This window comes from Taeniopygia guttata, chromosome 18, assembly GCF_048771995.1.
Source record: "Taeniopygia guttata chromosome 18, bTaeGut7.mat, whole genome shotgun sequence".
Classification (NCBI taxonomy): domain Eukaryota; kingdom Metazoa; phylum Chordata; class Aves; order Passeriformes; family Estrildidae; genus Taeniopygia; species Taeniopygia guttata.
The window spans coordinates 7,801,393-7,823,828 of NC_133043.1; the positions used below are offsets into that span (position 1 = coordinate 7,801,393).

At 50.1% G+C, this 22,436-nt stretch overlaps 1 protein-coding gene across 2 annotated transcripts in view; it reads right to left on the reverse strand.

Annotated features, from left to right (window-relative positions):
- Positions 1 to 1,157: 1,157 nt before the first annotated feature.
- Positions 1,158 to 22,436, reverse strand: part of MGAT5B (alpha-1,6-mannosylglycoprotein 6-beta-N-acetylglucosaminyltransferase B) — a 65,878-nt gene continuing 44,599 nt past the window's right edge. For both annotated transcript variants that reach the window (XM_041719819.2, XM_072936985.1), the window contains 9 exons: positions 20,771 to 20,902; positions 18,703 to 18,836; positions 17,261 to 17,391; positions 14,850 to 15,005; positions 13,178 to 13,324; positions 10,442 to 10,558; positions 3,602 to 3,676; positions 2,913 to 3,187; positions 1,158 to 1,777 (listed from right to left, as the gene is read on the reverse strand). In XM_041719819.2, the coding sequence (XP_041575753.1) occupies positions 1,579 to 1,777; positions 2,913 to 3,187; positions 3,602 to 3,676; positions 10,442 to 10,558; positions 13,178 to 13,324; positions 14,850 to 15,005; positions 17,261 to 17,391; positions 18,703 to 18,836; positions 20,771 to 20,902 (1,366 nt within the window). In that variant the 3' untranslated portion in view covers positions 1,158 to 1,578. The remainder of the gene's footprint in view (positions 1,778 to 2,912; positions 3,188 to 3,601; positions 3,677 to 10,441; positions 10,559 to 13,177; positions 13,325 to 14,849; positions 15,006 to 17,260; positions 17,392 to 18,702; positions 18,837 to 20,770; positions 20,903 to 22,436) is intronic.

Here is a 22,436-nt window from a genome sequence, read left to right on the forward strand (position 1 = left end):
AATTGGGATAATGGCAGTGTCACCAGCTCATCCAGGGCAGGACGTGGCCAGGCTCACCTGAGGGGTGCCCAGGGGACACAGCACCCTGTGGTGACACTGCAGGGACATGGTGAGGGTGGCTGGGCTCTGCTCCGTGCTGCAGCTCAGCTGAAGGAATGGGAGTTTCTCCCAAAACCTGGCACAGGGAGGACAGGCTGGAGGTGCCAGGGGTGTGGCACAGCTCCAGCTCAGCCTCCTGCACTCATCCTGCCACTGCTCTCCATCAGTCACTGCAAACCAGAGGGGACAATTCTGCCAGGGATCCTGCAGTGACACTGCCAGGTCAAGCTGCCACCCCACCAGCCAGGCCAGGAGCGATTCCATGCAGGGAAGGGCTGAGAAGGAGTTTCCAGCCCCTGATTTTCCAGCCACACATTTTATGGAGTGAAGGAATCTCCCCATTCAACCTTGCAAACAGCAGCAGGGCTCAGCACCAACCTTACAGCAACACCTTGCCCTGGTGAGCAAACCTACAAAAACAAACCAGGTCACCCCAGCCAGCACCAACCCAGCCAGGGGACGTGCCAGGAGGGGACACATCGGCAGTGGGGGGAAACCACCCCCGAAGAAGGAGGAACAGCACTAAGGAAAGCTGAAGAAGCAAAGAGTTCTATGGAAAATTGTTGCTTGGAGCTCACCCCTTGCTGTGCTGGCAACATCTGGGGCACAGAGAGTCAGGATGTTGCTCTTCAGCTGCTCTGCCCTCAGTCAGTGCCCAGCAGGAATTCCTTTCAGGTGCTGCAGCACATCCTCCCCTCTGCCCGCTCAGCTGGACCCTGAGCAGCCCCTGTGCCCTCACCACCACCTCCAACCATCCCTGGGGGATGTTCAGCTCCGTGCATGGCCCAGCAGGGTGAAGAGCAGCCTGGAGGCTGGGGGGGTCACTTTGGGCACCTCTGCCCTGCCTGGGGACCAGCAGCTTTCCCAGGAGCCCACCCCAGCCCCATCCCACCACTGTCCAACCCACACTGGCTCCTCCTGGAGCTACCAGGGGTGCAGTCCCCAGTGTGCCCACCTAGCCCAGCCACTCTCCTTGTGCTTTGTCCTCCCCAACAGCCACCAGCATCACCCCTGTCCCCCCACAACGCAGCTCTGCCCAAGAACTCCCACAGAAGGGCTGGGTGTGGATTCCCCTTTAATTTACCACTTGCCGGGGGGGAGGGTTAAAAAAATCAATAAATAAAACAACTTAGGATGCTTGAAGAAGATGAAAACCCTGAAACTGCAGTCTGCTGGTGGCTTGTCCCTTTACCAGAGGAGGGGAAGAGTGATCCCAACCCCTCTCTCCCCACCACCCCATCCCAGCGCCACCAGGCCCAGGTGGGTTCGGATGCGGTCGGACGATGCTCCTCGGGAAGAAAATGACTCCGAAGTTCAGGAGGTGCTCACTCACAGCTGGCTGGTGGACGAAACAACCCCCAGAGTCTGACAGCCCCGGCTCACCCACCGGGAGAGGCCTGTCCCAGCTCCTCGGCCGCTGCGGAGTTCGGAGGAGCAGCCACGTGGCGCGGGTGTCACCAAGGCGGTGGGGACGCCCCGTCACAAGCAGTCCCTGCACAGAGCCACCTGTCCTTGGCGGAAATCGCGGCAGGGGCAGAGGCGCCGGTACTTGGCGTGGTGGCCGGCGCAGCTGAAGAGCAGCGGCTCCTTCTGGAGGTAGCACTCGCGGACGCTGTCGGCCACCGCGGGGTACAGATGGTTCATCTCGTACTCGGTGCTGTCGCACGCGATGCTGAGCCTGGGGGCCAAGGCAAGGCAGTCAGGTCAGCTGAGAGGCCTGCCCGGGGGTCACTGAGGGGTTTTTGTCCTTCCTGGGGAGGTTCCTGTGCTGATCTGTGTTTGCCAACCCTTGGCTACACGTGAGTGCTCGTCACCAACCTGACACGCCACGCAGGAAGGGGAGACCCTGGCGACTCAACCCTGCAGCCCAGAGATCGCCCTGACCCACAGATGGCTCAGAATCACCCATAAAACCCCACCCAAATCTTAGGAGTTGGACTTGTTGGTCCTTGTGGGTTCCTTGCAGCTCATGAAGTTCAATGGCTCTCTTACAGCCCCGTGAAGTTCAATGGCTCTCTTACAGCCCCGTGAAGTTCAATGGCTCTCTTACAGCCCCGTGCTGACCAACAGCTTCTGTCCACACTCTGTGGACACTTCCTACTGCAGATAACATTCCCTGGCAGGGACAGGGGATCACTGAATGCCCACATGCTCCCTGTTAGCTGGGATTAGCCAGAAAACTGAGGCGGGCATCAGCAACAGCCCTGAGGAGCAGCAGAAATGCCCAGCGTGGATTTTCACACCCCTCCCCTGCCGGGTGGAGCAGCAGCACTGGCACTGCCCTCCCACCATCCCTTCTCAAGTGACGAGTCCCTGAGCCAGCTGGTTTTAAGGTCTGGAGGAGGACGTGCAGGGGGAAAGAGTGAAAGCCGGGCCCCAGCTGTAATTTATCACATAAAAATGTCAGCGGGACACGCGGTGCCTGCCTGACCAGCGTGACAGCTCCGGCAACGCTGAAATTTAAATTGCCCAGAGAGCAGCACAGAGCCCAGTGGCAGATTTATACTCTATTAAAACTTCACCACTGTGTGTTCAAAATGCACTTTTATAGAGAGAGACATTAAAAAGAAGAGAGCATGCTGGAGGTGGAGAGGAATGGGGTTGGGAAGAGGCGGAACCATGCCTGGAAAGGCTGTTGATGCCTGCTGAAGAGTGAAGTGGGTCCTGCCTGCACTGCCTTGGGCATGAAAGCTCATCACTGGGATTTTGGGAGGGGGAACAGGAGGAAAAAGGGTGCAGGGGATAGGGTGAGCAAAGGGAACATTGTCTGGCTGGGGGCCCCCCACAAGCTCCCTGAGAAGGCCCCAACTCACTGCAGAAATGCCTCCTCCTTGTTGAGGAACCTGAAGAAGGTGGGCTCGCAGACCAGCCCCTGCCGCCGGCACGTCTCCGTGCACGTGTGCTGGGGCTCCGACACCCACACCTGCAGCGAGGCCACCGGGGGCCACACCTGGGGGGCCCACCCGGCGCTGGGGGACCACACCAGGTGGGTGGAGTTGGGGGACAGGGCCAGCGGGCTCGGAGAGCTTTGCATAGCAGGACTCTTGGTCTTGGGAGACGGAGGAAGAGATGATGTGGCGCAGAAATCCTGGTGGCAGAGAAGATAATGGGTGAGTGCCCTGAGATGTTAGCAGTGGGGAAGGGAGGCCGCTGGTGGGGCAGGAGGGCAGTTGGGATGGTGACTTTGCTCGTCAGGTAGAGGTCTCCTGCGCTGGGGGATGGACCTCTGCTTCTCTCTCCTCTTCTTCTCCCGGTGCTGCCTTATTCTCTGCAGCTGAAAGGCCCTGACCCAGCCCCAGCACCCCCAGGTGTCCCCCACCAACCCCCAGCGCCTTTAGCCCACAACAAACCTCCCCCAGCCCCATCTCCTGGTGCTCTCTGCAATCAGGGCACTGGCTGCACAATACCCATGGGAGAACAGGGATGCTCGCCAGGGAGAAGAGGGAAAGTTGGCCACGAGGACAGAGATGATTCCCCAGGAAAGACAGGGATTCTCCCCAACCTGGTGCTGAATGTAGGCATGGATCCGCTCCAGCATCCCCTCGCTCGTGTACTCGTAAGGCAGGTAAGGGTCCACCTGTGAAGGGCAAGAGCAGGGCACAGGCAGCAGGTGGGGACAGCCTGGCCCTGCCCCTGAGCCAGCTGAACCTTGGACATGGCTCTCCCACCCACCCAAGCCCACGACTCGTGTCTGTCCACCAAAGCAAGCAGGGAAGGATCCGAGGGCTGGAGAAAACTCACAAGCCATGAAGTGATAAAAAGAGAGGACTACTTTGGGTTCAACCTACTGGTGAAAATGAAATCACCCCATTCCACTTTAATCTCCCTTTTCTCCACTTTTAGTAAGTTTCAAACCAGTAATTAGTAATGCAAATCAGTAATTTAGTAAGTAATCAAATCAGTTTTCATCCAATAGGTCACTTCAAACTAAAGCATGAACTGTTCCAGCCCACAAAATACTCTGCAGCTGTGGACAAGGGAGGAGCAATCTTAAAAAAAAATATTTTTAAGGAGCTTTCTGCACTGGGAAGACATATTTTTCCACATTCCCCTATTTTTCCAGAGAGATGTTGCATGAGGTGCCAGTCCTGGGACCTCCCTTCCCCTTGTGTATCTCTCCAGAGCTTTATTCAGAAGGATTATAAGCAAAACCACCCAAAGATAATTAATCCAGAAAACACTGCTGCTTCTATTTTCTGAGCTCTGCATCTCCAAAATAGCTATTTCCTTTTGAAGTACCTGTCAAAACCAAGCTCAAAGGCTCAGTCTGCTGAGAACCCTCTGAGCATCTCCCTGCCATAAATATCCCACCTGAGATCTCAGCCAGGCTGGAAATCACAGCTGCTTCATCTAATTACAGATGTGCACGCTAATCAGGGCTGACACAGTGACAGGCACCAATCCTGCCTCTGAATTCCTGATGGGCTCTCAGTTAACTGGGGCAGAGTCCTCTGAAAGCAAAATTGCCTGTCTCAGTGTCAGAGCCAGGCTGGGGCTGCCTGGCAGAGGTTTGGAGGAGACAAAACCATCCCTTGCTCAGCATCACCAGTGCTCAGGCTCATCTCACCACTGCTTCCATGGGGGGGCTTTTCCCAGGACCCCCGTTTGCCAGGCATAGTGCAGAGATAATTCCAGGAACTGCCTCATCCCCCAAAACACTACAGCACGTCACACAAACCTTCCTAGTGCCTGTACATGTGTCCAGATGTGGTGCTCCAGGTGCAATCCCACCTCTCCACAGGCTCCCTGGAGGATCCCTGGGCATCAGGAGTGCAGCCCCTGCTCCTTCAGCTCCTTTCCCTCTCAGGGGGACCCCAAAAGCTCTCACTTCCCTCTGCTCTCCTCTCCAGGTTTTGTTAGGATTCAGCTGGCACACTCAGGACTGAGAAAACGCCAATTTCGAGAAGATAATTGTTTAATTAAAATCTGACAGGCTCGGCCTCTTCTCAACAGCCACGTTGTTAATGGCACTCCTCATGTTGGGGAGCTCAGAGCCCTTGTAGGAAGGAGGAGGAGGAAGGGGGTCCTGAGGTGGGGATCACTGCATCCCACCCCAGAATGATGCAAGGATGGCACGGGAGGGAATGGAGGGGCTGGTAAGATGGAATTTGCCATCCTTTCCTCAGGTGGGAAAGCTTCTCAGCCCCAGTGCTCTCTCCATCAGCCAGGCAGGGAGTTATTGTGTCCCATGGGGCTGCCACCACGAGAGCCCTGCATTTAGAGCCTCCAGCTGGAAGGGAGGATGAAGTCTCCTTCACTCAAAAGGAAAAGAAAGCGGGGCAGAAAAAAATCTGAACGTCATCAGACAAATAAGTAGAAAAAGAATGCAATTCTGTGCTGGCACGTAACAGCAGGCTGGAACATTTTAACCAGCTATTTTCACTGTGATGTTTAATGTGCCGCTCTTTCAGGCATAGTCTGAAATGTATAATTTTCCATTATGGTCCTGTATGTTTGACTTTAATATAATGAAGCCTTCTCCCTTCACTACACCAGAATATTGGGTCTATTAAATTGCTCGTGTGAGGACTGGTTTTGACAATGGGAAAAGCTGAAGGCCCAGAAAATGGTGGTGCTTGCAAACCTCTCCTTCTGCAGCCTCTAACCCCAGGATAAGAGATGGAATCCATCACTGGGACAAGCCTCCAGCATCCCCTTTCCCAAGGGGACACCATTTGTCTCTCTGTCCCCTATTCCTGTGCTGAGATTTGATCTTTGGGGTAGAGGGGTTTGGTGCTTCACTGGTTTTAATTTTCCTTATAAATAGTTCAGGGATGCAAACCATCAGGGAAACCCAGAACTGCTCCCAGTGAGACGATGGCAGAGACACAGCCTGCCAAAAGCCCTGCCCAGCAGCTGGAGGGTGACCTGGCACGGCTGTCACCTCTGAAAGGATGAGAGAGGGCATCACAAGGGCTGTTCTCTAGGGGGGAAAAACACAGATTGCAAACCCAAGCCACGTCCCAGGCAAAAAGCAGGGACTTCTCATAATATGAGGAGGTGCTGGACAGGACGAACATAGATCAAAACTATATGGTTAATGCTACGTTCTCCATTTATTCCAGAGAAGATGGCAGTTTTTATACACTTCTACATAGTTTACAGTTTACAAAGGCACTCTGATTGGCAAGCTAACATTGTTTACCTTTGCCTTAAGGTGGTCAGGCTTTTCACACTGCAGCTCTACCCTAATTCACACTCAGATAGCTCATTACTTTGTAGTTACCTTAACATAATTTCTAACAGCGCCACAATTAATTTCTTACTGCATCAAAGGCTTCCAGGCCCCACCAAGGCCGCTTATCAGGGCCTGGTCTGAGGGGTAGCTCAATTCTCACTCCTGACATAAATCCTGCCCTCTCTCTCTCAGAAATTCTGTAACACAGGCATGATTCAGCTCTGCCTCCAGAAGGAAGAAGTTTCTTTCAGGCAGAACTAGGTTGGGAGGGACGCGGGCTGCATCCCAACAGCTCTGTTTGCACACAGCCAGCCCAGAGCTGCAGCAGCAGAAACTGGGGTGCTGCAGTGACACTGAAATGCTCCTGAGAATCAGCAAATCCCCCCTAGGACCAAAGCTTGTTGTCAGCTCAACCACAGCAGAATTACTGCCAGGTTCAGCAGGCAGCTCCGAAATTCCCACACAGGCTCCCAGCATCCTGGTCCCCAGCACAGCTTCCAGCTGATGGCACAGCCATTTTCCCACAAGATGCCACGTCCCCAAAAATGTCTTACTGAGTTCTGGCCTAGAAGATGCAAAGCATCTGTGGGATATGTGACTGTTCAGTCATACGGCAACAAAAAAAATCCCTAAATAAAATCAATTTCAGGTCAGTTTTCAATTTTCAATGTTTTCATCCATCAGGGAGGGGGAAAATGTTGTGTTTCAGGTTCAATCTGTCTGAGTTAGTGAAGCAAAGGGAAATGCATCATTTCAGATCCAGCATTCCTTTCAATAAATTGGCAGGGTATTTCCAAACAAAGGCAGGCAGATGGGAAACAAAACCATAGTATTTCATTCCAGTAATTTTGAAATGAAATGTTTTGACAGAAAAAAAATAAATTGATGGTGGTTATTCCGAAACACAGACAAATTTATTAGATATTCCAATACCAGAACACCCCATTTTGCCTTTGGAAAAAAAAAAAAAAAAGGAGTCAGTAAAATAATTTCTCCAAACCCAGTAACTGGCTGGGAACACTAAATTGCCCAGCTACCATCTTTCTGCTGCTCCTCCTGCTAATGCCCTTGTTTTCAATTCCTGCTGTAACAAACAGTATTTTAAAGACAAGATACCCATGGACTCCTGGAGCCAAAGCCCATAATAAGGCTTTTAAACCTGTAAGGAAGGTCAATTTTTAGGCTTAATTGCCTTGACAGCATCTCTAATAAAGCAGACCTTTCTATTTAAAAGATAAAAAGGTGGGGAGGGGAAAAAGAGGCTGCTGTAAGTTATTCACACTCACTCCCTGCTCTGCTCTGGGAGGATTTCTACAATTTCTTTAAAACCTCAGAGAGGTGAATTGTGGATTAACTCCTTGGTGGGAAGGAATCCCTCCTCTCCAGAGTGACTTTGTGTCACAATGTAAATGAGGCTTCAGTGACTGGAGTTGTTAATTTGAGGTAAATTTAGGACTTCCAGCAGCTGAGGGTAATTCCAGAGGCTGGGATGCTTTATGGGAGGCAATACAGAATGGAGGTCCTGATCCCAGAGTGGTGAGAGGAATGACAGATTTGCCTTTACAAACAAGCTGTGGGTCTGCTGGTAGATAAAACCAGCACCGAGAGAAGGGGAAAGACTCCATTGATTGATGAATGGAAAAAAAAAAAAAATATTTGCCTTCACAAACAAACTGTAGGTTTGCTGATAAATTAAACTGGATATTGAAAGATGAAAGAAACAATGGGGAAAAACCCTAAATCCCATAAGAATTGAAAGTGAAAAGGGAGGGTCATACATTAGAGGGAAATCTCTGATATCAGGCATATTGGGAAGTCTGAACCTCTCAAGTACCTCAGGCAATGGGGAAAGAGAGAAGGGAAATGTGGGAAATTAGGATAAAAAAGAGGCTGTGTCCTGCAAAAATTAGAGACACCCCAGGGGAATGCCCCATGGCCTCTCCCTTTATTCAAATAAAGTAAAAGGACTCCTCTGTCTCCTTTTTGGACATAAACCTCTGATGTTTGTGGATTAATTTTCCTGACAGTGGGAATGAGGAGAAGAGCTGAGACAGGAGCTTGGTTTGGGGCACACCAGGATGGGCACAGCAGCTGCAGACTCCAGTGTGCCCAGTTCTGGACACCATCTCCTCCTGCCCAGTGCCCATCACGCCACCAAACCCTTCCCTGAAATCCTTTCTAGTTCTTTAATTTTTAACCAGACCATTAAGCACCTAAATGACCTGGTGCACAGCCAGTGAACACTGCAGCAGCACAACACATCTGCTCAGGAACCAGCACAACCCTCTCCTCCATCCTCAGTCTCACCAGTCTTGAATTATTTTAACAGAACAGCAGCACCAGGCTTCATTATTTTCTTTCTTCTCTTTGGAAAAATGAAAAAATTTCCTTCTCTCTCCCAAAATAGCTCCCAGTCTCCCACCCACAGCAACTCCTTCACTTCAGGGCTGTCTCCAGCCCAGATGGTGGAGGGTCAAGCTCTGACAGCTGGCCTGGCAGCACAGCAGCAGGGATGTCATTATTTTTAATTTAATTCTAATCGGGACACAGGAATGAATGTGCAGAACAACAACTGTTTTCCTAAGTCAGGTCTGATGAGTCTTTACAAACTCACAGAGAAAATGAGTGAAGAGCTGCAGTGATCACCCTGGAGGAGGTGTGACACAGGGTGATGGCATGGCCACGTTACCTGAATCAGGTCCCCAGATTGCCACAGGCACCCACCTCTGCAGCTTCTAGTGCAGGGAAAAGCAAGGATGACCCTTCTCTGACCAGCATCACCCCTGTCCCCTCCAAATCTCACCCAGCCCCAGGCAGAGCCTGGGTTCCACAGCACATCCCTGTCCTCCAGAGAGGATGGCTCATCCCAGGTGAAGCAAATGGCCAGCAAAAAGGCAACCAGCACTTTCCTCCCCTCCAGGAAATAACTTTAATAATCTGGACAACTCAAAAGGCTCCTGCCACCGGGTGGGAGCTAAATATTCATGAGGGAATGTTTCCAGAGTGGGCACAGCAGGAGTGCTGCCTTTCCTGGGGTTCTCCCCTTCCTTACGTCCCTAACAGAGGCAACTCCTGAAGTCATTCCCATCGATTTGCTCCATCCAAAGGAAATGATCAGTGAAGGGGAAAGCCAGGAGCAGAGGGCTACAGCTCTTTGGGTTTATCTTTGTTATCAACCAGCTCCCAGAACTGCTCTCCACCTCCAGCAACCTCAGCCTCCTGCTCCCAAACCTTATCTCAGCCTCCCCTTGCTCCAGGCCCACACACAGGATTCCCAGGGGATCTTTCAAAGGCACAGCTCGGCCCTGGGGAAACACCTACAGTGCCAAAGGAGTGTGGCCCTGGGGCTGCAGGAAGGGACCAAAAAATCTAAAAGAGAAAGGAAAAGAAAAGGAGAGCCAGGCTCCAACATCTGCTGCTGCTTGTTGTCTTAGGTTGGAATGGGGGTGTGTATTCCATTGCCATCTGTCCGAGCTGGGGCAGGTATCTGCTGTTCACTGGGCAGTTTGCTTTATCTCTCCCACACCCAACCCTCCCTCCAGGAGATCTCTGCTGTCCATGGCCACTGAGTGTCCCTGCATGGCTGAGAAAATTCCATCATCCATGGGGAGAGGCTGTGCCCAGGGGAGGAGCCAAACATTCCTACCTGGATACAATCTGACCTGGGAACAGCACAGCAGCCTTTGCCCCCTGCATTCCCAGAGGAGCAGCTTTCTTCCCACTGCATTCCCAGAGGAGCCCAGGCCCATCTCCCCCAGCCCTGGAGCTCCAGAGGAAAACTCCCCCCTTGTGCAGGATCCTGCTCCAGCAGAAGCACAGCTGGCACTGCAGGAGGGCTGAGCCACCCTGGGATGGGGCTGCTGCCACCTCCCTGACCCACAGGGGCTCAGGGCATTTCTGACTCTGGCAGTGGTTTGTTTTCTTTTCTGTGGTATTGCATTTGTATTTTTAATTTTCCTAGTAAAGAACTGTTATGCCTATTCCCATATCTTTGCCTCAGAGCCCCTTAATTACAGAATTATGATAATTTGGAGGGAGGGGGTTTGAATTTTCCATTTCAAGGGAGGCTCCTGCCTTTCTTAGCAGGCACCTGCCTGTTCAAACCAAGACCCTTGTCCAAACCCAGCAGCAGGGAGGTCACCCCAAAACTGCTCCAAGCCGTACCTGTGTCCTCATGATGGTTTTGATGGCAGCCTCGAACTCCTCGGAGTTGTTGTAGTCAACAGTCCACACGTGGGGCTTCCCGATGAAGTCCTCAGCATATGGGTGTTGGGAGGACACCTGGAACACAGCGGTGCCAGCTGGGTTTTGCAATCCCTGCTGGAATGGCTGCTGCTTCCTGCTCACAGCTGGATGGCAGCAGCCTCACAGCACAGTGGGGTTTGACCCACTGCAACAGGGAGTGCTGGAAAATTATTTCCTCTGGATCCAGGTGCTCCCCAGCCTCAGGATGATGTGCTATAATTCCCACTGGGTTGAGATGCCCCATTCCCAACATCACTGAATTCCTTTGGCAGCCTACAATATCTCCATCTCTGTACCACAGAACAATTTATCCTTGGCCTGAGGCAGTCTGTGGATCTGGATGGTAAAAACACACCAAAGCAGGAAAGGTGTGTGAAGGCACCACATCTCCCAGGTTTGCCAGCTCTAGAAACAGGCAGGGAGAAAATCCATTGCCACGGAAGGCTGGGAAAGGCTGGCACGGGGAAAGAGCAGTGCTGGAAGCTGCATCACCCTGATGCCCACACACTGGTACCCCACAGGTACTGACATCTTAGCTTTTCTCTGGGCTGCCCATCCAGGTGATTTTTGAGGATCTATCTCTTTTGTTTCAGCCCTGAGGTGCCTTTTCAGCCCTGATCTCCTCTGGGAAGAGAAGAGAGAGGTTGTTGAGCAGAGGATGTATATTAGGGGCACCACAAAACATCAGAGAAGGGCCCGAACCCCTACCAGCTGGAGGAGAAGAGCTGTGTTGTTCATCTCCCTCATTGCTGCCCTTCCTCGTTTCTCTTCCCCTCAGGCACAGAAACACCCCAAGGCATTTCACAGCCCTCAGCATGGCTCCAGGCTGAGGTACAGCCCCAGCCCCACCCAAATGGGTACTAACACCTAATTCAGGGGTGCATGGGGCAATCAGGGGGGGAAGGACAGCCCAGTCCAGCTGCACAGCCCCAGCTCTCTCCCTGCTCAGCAAGGGAGCCTTGCACTGCATTATCCACTTTATTAATAATAAAAGAGGCATTTTTCCCAAGCCTTTAACTTTTAAAGAGCTCCTGCTCTACTTAGATTGAATTCCCAGCGCTGGGGGAGCCTGGGAGGGATTTCATAGCCCTGGCACACTGTGCAGGTGCTGGTGTCCCTCTGGGGGGACAAAGGGATGAGCAGGGGGCATTGCCCTGGGCTGGCAGCAAGGTGTGGGGGTCTGGGCTGGTGGGGAAGGAGCTGGGAGTCTGCAGAAGGTTCCTGCACAACCTTCTCCTTGGAAACCCCAAACCTACAGCACAGCCCCTTCTATTCAAGGCAAATCCCAAACAGGAACCCCATCTGCAGGCATCCACAGAAATCTTGCAGAAAAAAAAGTAATCTCAGCTTAGCAGCTGCTCTTCTTCAGGCTGGCTTAAGGCCTGGGGCCAAGGGGGTGGCTCCATGCAGCCCCCACACCACACTTGTGTTATAGATACATATTATAATATTGGCTTTTTGCAAATATTAAAATGGGTTCTGTATGTGTAGTGTTAAAGTAGCTTTGCTATAAAGATACAGTTTTTATTTCTGTTGTTAATTAAAACTTAGAAATGGCTGATAGAGATATGCTTGTATTAAAATGACTGCTTGGATGGGATAATATCCAAGGAATATATGATGAGGACCCTGCTACTGATATGCCAACTACCAACACTTACTAGCAGTAGAAAGTATGGACCAAAGCCCAAAAACTGAAGGTGATGATAAAAAACAACTAAAACCCCAACCAAGGAATACACATGCTCAAAAAACGCAGAGCCAAGGAGGAGCTAAACAGTTCTTGGAATATGTAACCAGTTTGGGGAAAAGTTTACTATTTATATATATCTATTTTCTTTTATATTTACTATTATATTTATATTGCTTTATCTTTACTATTATTTTTCTGTTGTTTATGAATATGTAACAGGCTGATGCAATAGAAGTGGTCTCTAAAGGGCATTTCCAAAATAGCTGGTGTGTATCTTTGCATCTTTGCTTTATTGTCTTTGTCTCCTATTGTATTTTGTGAAAAACGCCAATCACTTGGTTTTTAAAAATTTTAAAAATTTAATAATAATAAAATGGTTATAAAAATATACAATTAGAGTACCAAAGTTCAGAGTTAGGACAATTAAAAGACAATAAAAGGCAAAGAATTATGGATGTCTGGACGCTCTCGGACACTAAGTCCTGAAAAGCATCCCTTGTGAACAAAGGAATCACCCTTAAACCAATACACTTGTTGCATATTCATACATCCTTCATGGTTATGCATACGTTCTATTTAAAATAAGAATTCTGTCTGTTGTATGTCAACTGTTTCCTTTAATCTTCGAGTCTGAGCAAGGCCTGAAGAAATTAGCTTCTTCTAATAAGAAGCCATAAATTCCTCTCCTTTGGAAGGTTTAGGTGTTCCTCAAAGCGAGTATCTCATTCCTAAAAAAAAAACTTCCCCCACATACATAGTCTCTATATTAACATTATGTTGTAACCTAAAACTACATTTAACACACTACTTAAGAGAATTAATACAGCATAACTTCCTAACATTACACATATAACATTCATTGTAACATTTGCAAAAAGCCAATCATAAAATACACATTTTTCACAACTTTATTAAACCTTCTAAATACTTGCAGGAGAGTGAACGGTGTTTTTCACACTTGCCTCTCTGGACGTGGGCTTCCCACGGAAGAACTCGTGGTTGAGGGAGCTGTGGGGAGGGTTGAAGCGCGCCTGCAGGAAAACGCAGCCGTTGGCGATGGCCTCCAGCGGGGCCGGGCCCTCGTAGGGGAACCCGAAGCCAATGAAGAGCTGCAAGGCACCAACACACAGATCACTGCTGAGTGATTACCCCACAGGGAAACCTCCCAGATAAACCCAGCAGCATCTCCTAAATCCAGCAGCATTTCCTAAACGCGGCCATTGGCGATGGCCTCCAGTGGGGCCGGGCCCTCGTAGGGGAACCCGAAGCCAATGAAGAGCTGCAAGGCACCAACACACAGATCACTGCTGAGTGATTACCCCACAGGGAAACCTCCCAGATAAACCCAGCAGCATCTCCTAAACCCAGCAGCATCTCCTAAACCCAGCAGCATCTCCTAAACCCAGCAGCATCTCCTAAACGTGGCCATTGGCGATGGCCTCCAGTGGGACTGGGCCCTCGTAGGGAAACCCAAAGCCAATGAAGAGCTGCAAGGCACAAGCACGGTGCTGCTCAGGGATCTACTCCACAGGGAAACCTCCCAGATAAACCCAGCAGCATCTCCTAAACCCAGAAGCATCTCCTAAACCCAGCAGCATCTCCTAAACGCAGCCACTGGCAATGGCCTCCAGTGGGGCCGGGCCCTTGTAGGGAAACCCGAAGCCAATAAAGAGCTGCAAGGCACAAACACACAGATCACTGCTGAGTGATTTTCCCCACAGGGAAACCTCCCAGATAAACCCAGCAGCGTCTCCTCTCTGCTGCTCTGCTCCTGCACACCAAGCCTCTAACGGGGTTCAATAAATTATGATGGAAATTCCCACTTTTCACAGAATTCACAGAATGACCAGGTTGGAAGACACCTTTAAGATGATCCAGTCCAGCCCAACCCCAACACCTCAGCTAAACCCTGGCACCCAGTGCCACATCCAGGCTGGTTTAAACACACCCAGGGATGGTGACTCCACCACCTCCCCGGGCAGCCATTCCAGAACTTTATCACCTTTCTGTGAAAAACTTTTCCCTAATATCCAACCTATATTTCCCTTGGTGCAGCTTGGGACTGTGACCTCTGGTTCTGTCAGTGCTGCCTGGAGAAAGAGCCCAATCCCACCTGGCCACAGTCACCTTTCAGGAGCTGCAGAGAGTGATAAGGTCACCCTGAGTGTCTTTTTCTCCAGGCTGAACACCCCCAGTCCATCAACCACAGCCCACTTTGCAAAACCATGGAGTGTCCAGGAGTTGCAAGTTTCCCCATGGTGCTTACAACCATCACTTTGGCCCTGCATGGAGCAACATTGCTTTGCCAAAGCTGTTTGGGCTGGTAAATCAGGAATATTTCCCCCAAGCACCAGCTGAAGGCCACAGGGATGTACCCATGCCCACACACTCCAAGAATCTTGGAGTTTATTTTTATCACAGCTATAAAGTGGGAAAAAAAAACCAAACCACACCCACTCATCAATAAATGAATTAATGAGGAAACTTTGCACTCTGCCTGTGGACAGTCTGCAAGGAGAAACTCCTCAGACACATCTTGATCTGAAATGTGCTCTGCTCGGTTCCTGCCTAATTATCCGGGCTGAGAGGCTGACACAGATAATGCAGGACAGGTCCTGGGATGCCCTGACCCACCTTTGCCTTCCTCAGCAGTTGCTGGAACTCGTGCTGGGGCAGCAGCCCGTGGTTCTTGACAAACGCCGGCACCTCAGGTGGCCTCTGTGTCTCATAATAAACTGTGCCATGGATCTCCATGTACTTGTTGAGGATGGCCAGGAACTTCTCCTTGCCCTGGGGAGGAAGGCAGACATGTGAACTACAGCAAAGGATGGGTCTGACCTCCTCCCCATCGTTATGGGGGGGGGGTTTTAACTCTCAAACTGCTGTCCCAGAGCACCTGACATGCTTCAGGCAGACCTACAGCAGTGCAAAATCCCCACCTGCCCCTCCTCATTCCTTGGAAACACATCCTGGACTGCCTCAGGCTGCTGGAGAGCCCGAATGGCTGCAGGATCCATCACTCTGATCATTATGTTCCTGCCTCCCCATCCCCTCTAAGGGCAGCTTCCACCCTGGAGCTGCTGAATTAAAGGCTTCAGAGGGTTCAGAAGGAAGTCTGCAAAGACCAGAGCTTGCTAATAGCCTCTTATTCTAAGTAACAAGTTCCAAGGATTTTCTCATTCAGATTTAATCCTGTTTCACTACCTGGAAAATGAAGGGGGTCATCAATTTTCTCCTCTTGAAGGCTTCTCTCCAAGCAGCCTTTCTTTTTAACAATTTCTCTACTGCAGAATTTTTTTGCTTGAAAAAAGCAAAAAGGGCCTTTGGATGCTGGGTTTTCCAGTGCTGCAACAGCCCCAAAAGAGCAAAGACCAGGGGGAATAAGAAGTTATAAATGGGGAATTTGAGAAAACTCTCTATGTTGCCTTAAAGCCTCCTCAAATGCTGTATTTTTGCCCTCAGCCATGGATGCCTGGAATCCTCCAAGGCTCTAAGGATTTCCCAGCTTATTAAAACCTCAGCTCCTATTGTGAGCCAGAGGCAAAAAGTTCAGAGGGGTAGGAAATGAGAAATAAAGGGAAGGGAGGTTTAATGAAATGTTTCTAAATGTCAAAAACATCCTGCTCTGGAAAGGGTGTTCGGTCCAAGGCTGGTAAATGAGCACCTGGCTCCAGAAGATGGAGGTGGTCCTTGCCTTTCTACACCTCAAAATCATTCAAAATAAGGAAAAACTCCTCTATTCCCTTTTTTATTACATGGAGGGAAGCAAAGGCCAGGCAGCCTGGCCTCAAGGAACCAGCAAGGCCCAGCCCCAACCCCTTCACCCAGCAATAAATGACGCCAAATATGCAGTTTGAGGAAAACTGATGTTGTTTGTGAGTTCTGACTCAAAACAGCAAATGCCTGTAGCACCCTGGGTGGAAGGAAATGTCCTTTCTGGGGTTTGAACTCTCTTTATTGCCTTTCCAAATTACCTTAACTAAGCTCCAAGGAAACTTCTGGATAAGAAGGGGCAGGGGAATGGTAGAAAAATAAGACAAGATGTTGCAGTTCTCCTAAAATGAGATTTTGTGGGTTTCAGTAGGGCTTTTAGGGAGCCCCCAAGCCAGGCACAGGCAGGGGGGGATTTGCTCTCAGACCTGGGCAGTGATGGAAAACCCACAAACACCGGAAAAGAGGAGATGGCGTGGCTGGATCCTGGCTCACCACAAGCATCCCTGCTAATTAGCAGCTGCTAATCAGGAAAGCTGGGAAGGGGAGGAGGTACAGCCCCCACTGCATCAACCCATATCAATCCCAGCAGCTCCAGAGGACCCAGCCCACGTCAAGGCAAAGTCGACTCTGACAAAAACCTTTTCTCTGCTGAGAAGAGGCGCAGAGGCAAAGCCCAGCAGCAGCTGGTGTGGTACAGTACCTGCAACTGGAGCAGCCCCAGGCGGTGCACAGAGGGAAAAATAGAAATAAATCAACAGACAATGAGAATTAGCTCCTTTTTACAGTCCTGCAAGGGAAAGCAACTTGCTAGCTCTGGATAAGATGGGGGGGGTGCATGCACAGCCCCTCTGGAGATGCAGGGGGGTGTTTTGGGGGGCTGGAGAGGCTGTCCCCATGCAGGGACCCACCCCTCTCCCCCAGGTGTTCCAGGCTCAGGGAGCACGACCCCTTTTCACAGAGTGCTTGAAAGCAGACACAAATTATCCCCATCATAATGCAGCAATCACTGCAATTAATTAGTGGCAATGATTATGATTAATTACATCAAATCATCGATATGAAATCCTCAGCCACAGAGCCTGCTGGGTGGAAGCATCACCCAGAGCAAGGAGCAGGGAATGGTGTCCCACCAGCATCTCCTTGTTTGTTGGAGGCTCTGGATGTGCCACATCACTCCCTCAGGACCTAGACAAGGATGGTTCTCCACAAACACACCCAGATCTGCACCTCCACAGCTCAGGGTGAGATCCAGAGGCTGAGGCTGCCTCCCAGCTCTGCCTGTGCCTACCCCTGCCTGCCTGGCTTGTCCCCAGCAGCCCAAGGACACCCACCTTCCAGATGCTGGCCTCCTTGCCATACACCACGGCCATGCTGCTGGCTTTGTTGGCCTTGATGAGCTGCCTCTCGGTCTGGTTGAGCTCCTCCGACACGAAGCCCATGAAGGAGTTGTCAGGGGTGTGAGCTGTGGGCACCAAGGGGAGGAAACAGGTGGCTGGAGAGATGTTTTTTGGGATGTCCCCAGGGGTGGGGATACAGCCTGAGATGAACCCAGCTCCAGAGCCTTGCTGGAGCATGGAGGAAAAGTTTGAATCCCTATAAGCAGATGATAAAATCCAGGCTTCAGTGCCCACTTGAGCAGCTCTTCACACAGTGAGGAGTTTTAGGGCTGCCAGAGGTGCTTTACCCAGCCAGGAAAATGGAATGCTTGAGCCACCCAGCAGCCAGTGGGACACTGGGCTCCTCCCAGACATGCACGTCTCCTGTCTGTGCCACAGGCAAATCCCACTGAGCTGCTCTCACCTTCAGAATCCCAGCTGAAAGCAAAGCTGGCTCTGCAACCAGCACCACCCCAGCTGGAAGCTGCTGGCTGTGCCCTGTGCTGGACCAGTGGAAGGAGCCTGGTCTCTCTCCCTGGATCATTCTGTAGCCCAAGAGGTGGCCCAGCAGGGACAACACTGCCCGAGCATCACCTTGTGGAGGATCTCCGAGCCCCAGTACCACCCTGGCAGGCCCCCACTGATGCCTTAAGTTTTTAGCTTTTACATTTTTCAGATCCTGTAGTGCAGTAGTGTATAACACTGAGTTCCATAGAGAGTGTTAGTAAGCTCTCTTCAATTTGCTCAGACAAAAAAATCCCACAGGTTTCCAAGAAGACACAGCAACCACATCTGCCATCCCAAGAGGACTGCAGCCACTCCAATTTGGACTGCTACCAGCGTGCTGGCCAGAGGGGTGTCAGGTTGTATTCTGACTTTGTCAGTGGTCTTCCTTTTGTATCATTGCATGTATTTTTGTCTTTTCCCCTTTCCCCAATAATTGTATTTCTGACTTGGAGTCTCTCACTGATTTTGCTTTCAAACCAGAACAGACGGATATCATGGAAATCCTCGGGCAGATCCATGTGAATGCAGCATTCCCGTAAATTTCATCAAGGGATTCACCAACTCCGGACACTGAATGTTTTTCCTCATCACCAAAAAAGAAAATCATATTAACCTATGGACTCTGAATGGAAAAAAAAAGCTGACTGCCGAAATCTTGTCCTCAGGCAGAATTTTCCCTATAAAAACCGCTTGTGCCAGGATGGAGGTGTGTGGGCATGGAGGAAAACCTCTGCTGAGGCTGACTCCTCATTGCACACCCAGGGCCAACCCCGGGCTCGGCTCTGTTCTTTCCTTTTGGCTGGCTAGATAGAATTTGATTGCAAAATAAATATTTTATGTTTTTTCATTTTAATTTGGCTGGAGGAATTTTCATTTATAACACCACTTACGGAACATGGTCATGAACTGGCCGGGCTGTAGGTTCCAGTAGCCCCAGTTGGTGCGGTAGCCACGCAGCGTGGCGTACTCCTCGTGGTTGTAGGCTGGCTCCGTCCCAAACGTGTCGATGACCCGGACACGGCACCTGCGGGGCACACACCCCCCTGAGGACATCTGCTGTCCCCAGGAGCCTCGTCCCTCGTCTGCATCCCCAGCAGAGTGACAGTGTCCTAGGTTATAATATTGGGGTGTATTCCATTACCACCTCGAGGTGCAATCCCTTTCTTTCCTTATCTCGTGACTCAGAGATAAGTCCCTCCAGGAGGAGCTGTTCTTTTAGCCACATGGCTGATAAGGTCACAGCATTCTATTGTGAGATGCTCCGCCCAGAGGGAGGAGCCAAACAATGCCATCAAGGATATCAGCGGGGTTGTGCAGACAGCAAGGAGATCCCCTCTTCCAGAGGAACACCTGAGACCTTCTCTGCACTGGACCTCCAGAGGGAAACCACATCAGTCTAGAGGAACACTGCTTGGAAAGAACCACATCTGCTACCACCGCCCCAGCCAGCGAGTGTCAGGTTGTGTCTCTAATTCTGTCAGTGGTTCTTCTTTTGTGCTATTGTATGCATTTGGTTCTTTGTTCCCTTTTCCCTAATAAATTGTGTTTCTGACTTAGAGCCTCTTACTGGTTTTGGTTTTCAAAACAGAACAGAGAGGAACGAGGGGTTTGTCTTCACAAACAAGCTGTGGGTCTGCTGGTAGATAAAACCAGCACTGAGAGAGAAAAGGAACAATGTGGAGGATTCCACTGATTGATTAATGGAAAAAGATATTTGCTTTTACAAATAAGATTTAGGTTTGATGATAAATGGGACTGGATATTGAAAGATGAAAGAAACAATGGGGAAACCCCCTAAATTCTATAAGAATTAAAAATGTAAAGAGAGGGTTATACATTAGAGGGAAATCTCTGGTATCAGGCATATTGGGAAGTCTGAACCTTTCAAGTACCTCAGCCAATGGGGAAAGAGAGAAGGAAATTGGGATAAAAGAGGAGGCTGCATCCTCCAAAAATTGGAGAGACCCCAGGGGAGTGCCCCATGGCCTCTCCCTTTATTTGAATAAAGTAAAAGGACTCCTCTGTCTCCTTTTTGGACATAAACCTCTGGTGTTTGTGGATTCATTTTCCTGACAAGAGGGTGCAGCAGCATTCCAGGGAGCCCTTCCCAGCACTGCTCCCTCCTCGCAGGACAATTTCCCTTTTTAGGACCCTTAGCTCCCAGACAGCTGCAGGAATGATGAACCTCTCAAAAGCTTATTAATGCCTTTCCCAATATCCTGGGAATGCTGAGGCAGGCACTACCAGCACAAGGCTGAGGACAGAAGAGGAACAACAAGCAAGGGAAGAGCAAAACAAGCTGAATGCAAAAGCAAATTCATTTATAATAAAAGCAATAATGCAGCTTGTCATTTTTCTCTCTAATAAAATTGTGTAGGATAGTGGAAGAGATGGGAAAAAAATGTAATAAATAGCAGGTCTATCAGCACTAAATTAAATCGCAGATTTTCCAGGCTGGTGATGTACCAGAGGATGATGACATTTGTCTTGATGCTCAAGAGGCCAGGGCCAGGGCTTCTTATGAATTCCCAAGGCTCACCCTCCCCTCCATGGCTGATGGAATGGAATGGAATGGAATGGAATGGAATGGAATGGAATGGAATGGAATGGAATGGAATGGAATGGAATGGAATGGAATGGAATGGAATGGAATGGAATGGAATGGAATGGAATGGAATGGAATGGAATGGAATGGAATGGAATGAAATGGAATCACACACTGCAGGCACATGCAGGGTTTGGTCTTTCCCCAACCCTCTCTCTTTTATTGAGCTTTTCTCCTAAATACCTGAGGCTCAATGCCTCGTGCCGTGGCAGCAGGGGACACAGCAAGGCACCAGGCAGGCAAAAATCAAAGGAAAAATCAAGGGGTCTGGCTCCTTAGATTGGTCATTAGCATTATTCTTTGCTTGCTAATTAATGAAATGGAGCTCAAGAGCAGGCAGTGGCTTTGCTTACCTGTATTTCTTAAAGGAGAGCCCCATGTGCTGCTTCATCTGCTGGAGGCCGTGGTAGTCGGTGTAAATCAGGTCAAAAGGCAGAGGACTGGTCAAGGGGCAGTTCCCCCGTCCTGGAGGCACCCCTAAGTGACTGGGGAGAAGCAGGAGGAATCAGCCCCAAAGCCCTGCAGCACAAACACTCCTTTCCCTGCTGGGCATTGAGCAGGAGCCATCAAACAGCTCCTCTTTGATGGAGGGGGAGGCAGATGGTTCTTCTCACACCAGTTTTTATTTCCCAGGCCAAAGATCTGGAGGGTCCTGGTCCCTCCCCATCTTTGCAGCTGCTCCAGCTGAGTTCCTGCTCCTCCCACATGGAGTGTGAGGCACAGCATTCCCAGCCTGGGCTCACCAGCATCCCAGTCCCCACACACCCTCCCTTGGACCTCTCTTGTGGAAGACACCAGATTTCGTTTACTTTCACTGCAGTCACACCAGTGACAGACTTGTAAAGCCACATCTATCCTCTCCTCTCTGCCTGCAAGGTTCCCAGCTGAGCCTAAAGCTCCCTGTTCCCAGCTCCACATTCCTCCCAGCACACCCTGGAATGTCTCTCTTATTCCAGTCCTTACCCACCACATCCCAGAGCACTCTCAGCTTCTCCTTGACTCTGCTGGCAATGCCTGTCCTTGGATGCTGGGCACATTTAATTCATATTTCTCACTTTGGTCCCATTTATGAAATAATTCCATAAAATAGGGGGCAGCTGGGCCGAGGGTCTCACTGGTTTCCAGCCAGTTCCTTACAAACAGCTACACTCATCCCCTCTTCCCTCCTTCAGTGGATAAAATGCATTATGAAAATCCAGATAAACTTGTCTGAATGTAATCTCTTTATCAAGACCATCAGTTACCTCGCTGCCAGGGTGAGATGTGATTAATCCAGCAAGATACAGAGCTGGTAAACCTGTGGTGTGTCTCCTTCCATTTCCAATTACCTCTGTGAACTGATGAATCTCTCTCTCCAAAGCTGTCCCACCAAGTGTACCACTGATGTCAGCCTGACAGCCCATCTGCTTGTCTGGACCATGTTTCCTCCTTTTCAGAAAAAAAACCTCCTGTGACACCTTCCAGCTTCAGCAGGTTTCTAAAAATCCATGTTGCTTGTACTTGTGATTTCCCAGTGCCAATTGCTCAGAGGCTGATTCACTCTGCAGTTTCAATGCTCTTGCATTTTGTTTTTCTTCCTAAAGATGATAATTCCTCATCCTCATAACTCTACTCACACCTAAAAAGCAGCAGCATCCTCATGGAAAACAAAACTGCTGAGCTGATTTGGTCCACCCCGGCTGTCTCACTCCCACCACGCAGTTGTCCCATTCCGTTCTCAGTCCTTCCAACAAGGCTGAGGAATTCCTGTTTTATTTCACAAGTCTGAGCTCAGACACTGTGAAATCTCACCCTTAGCTCCTGCCTGCCAGGATGTCTGTCTTTGTTTTCTTCTGGGCTCTTCACTTACTCCAAACTCCTATTTGGAGATGGGAATTTATCCCAGCCATGCCTGTAGGTATTTTCCCTTTTTTAAGGAACAGAAGTTCTGCTCAGGCTTTACACTCCTAGGCTTTGAATATTTCCTTCTCTGTGACCTCTGTTACTGGTTCTCCCAATTTCTCAGCATTTTCCCTCCTG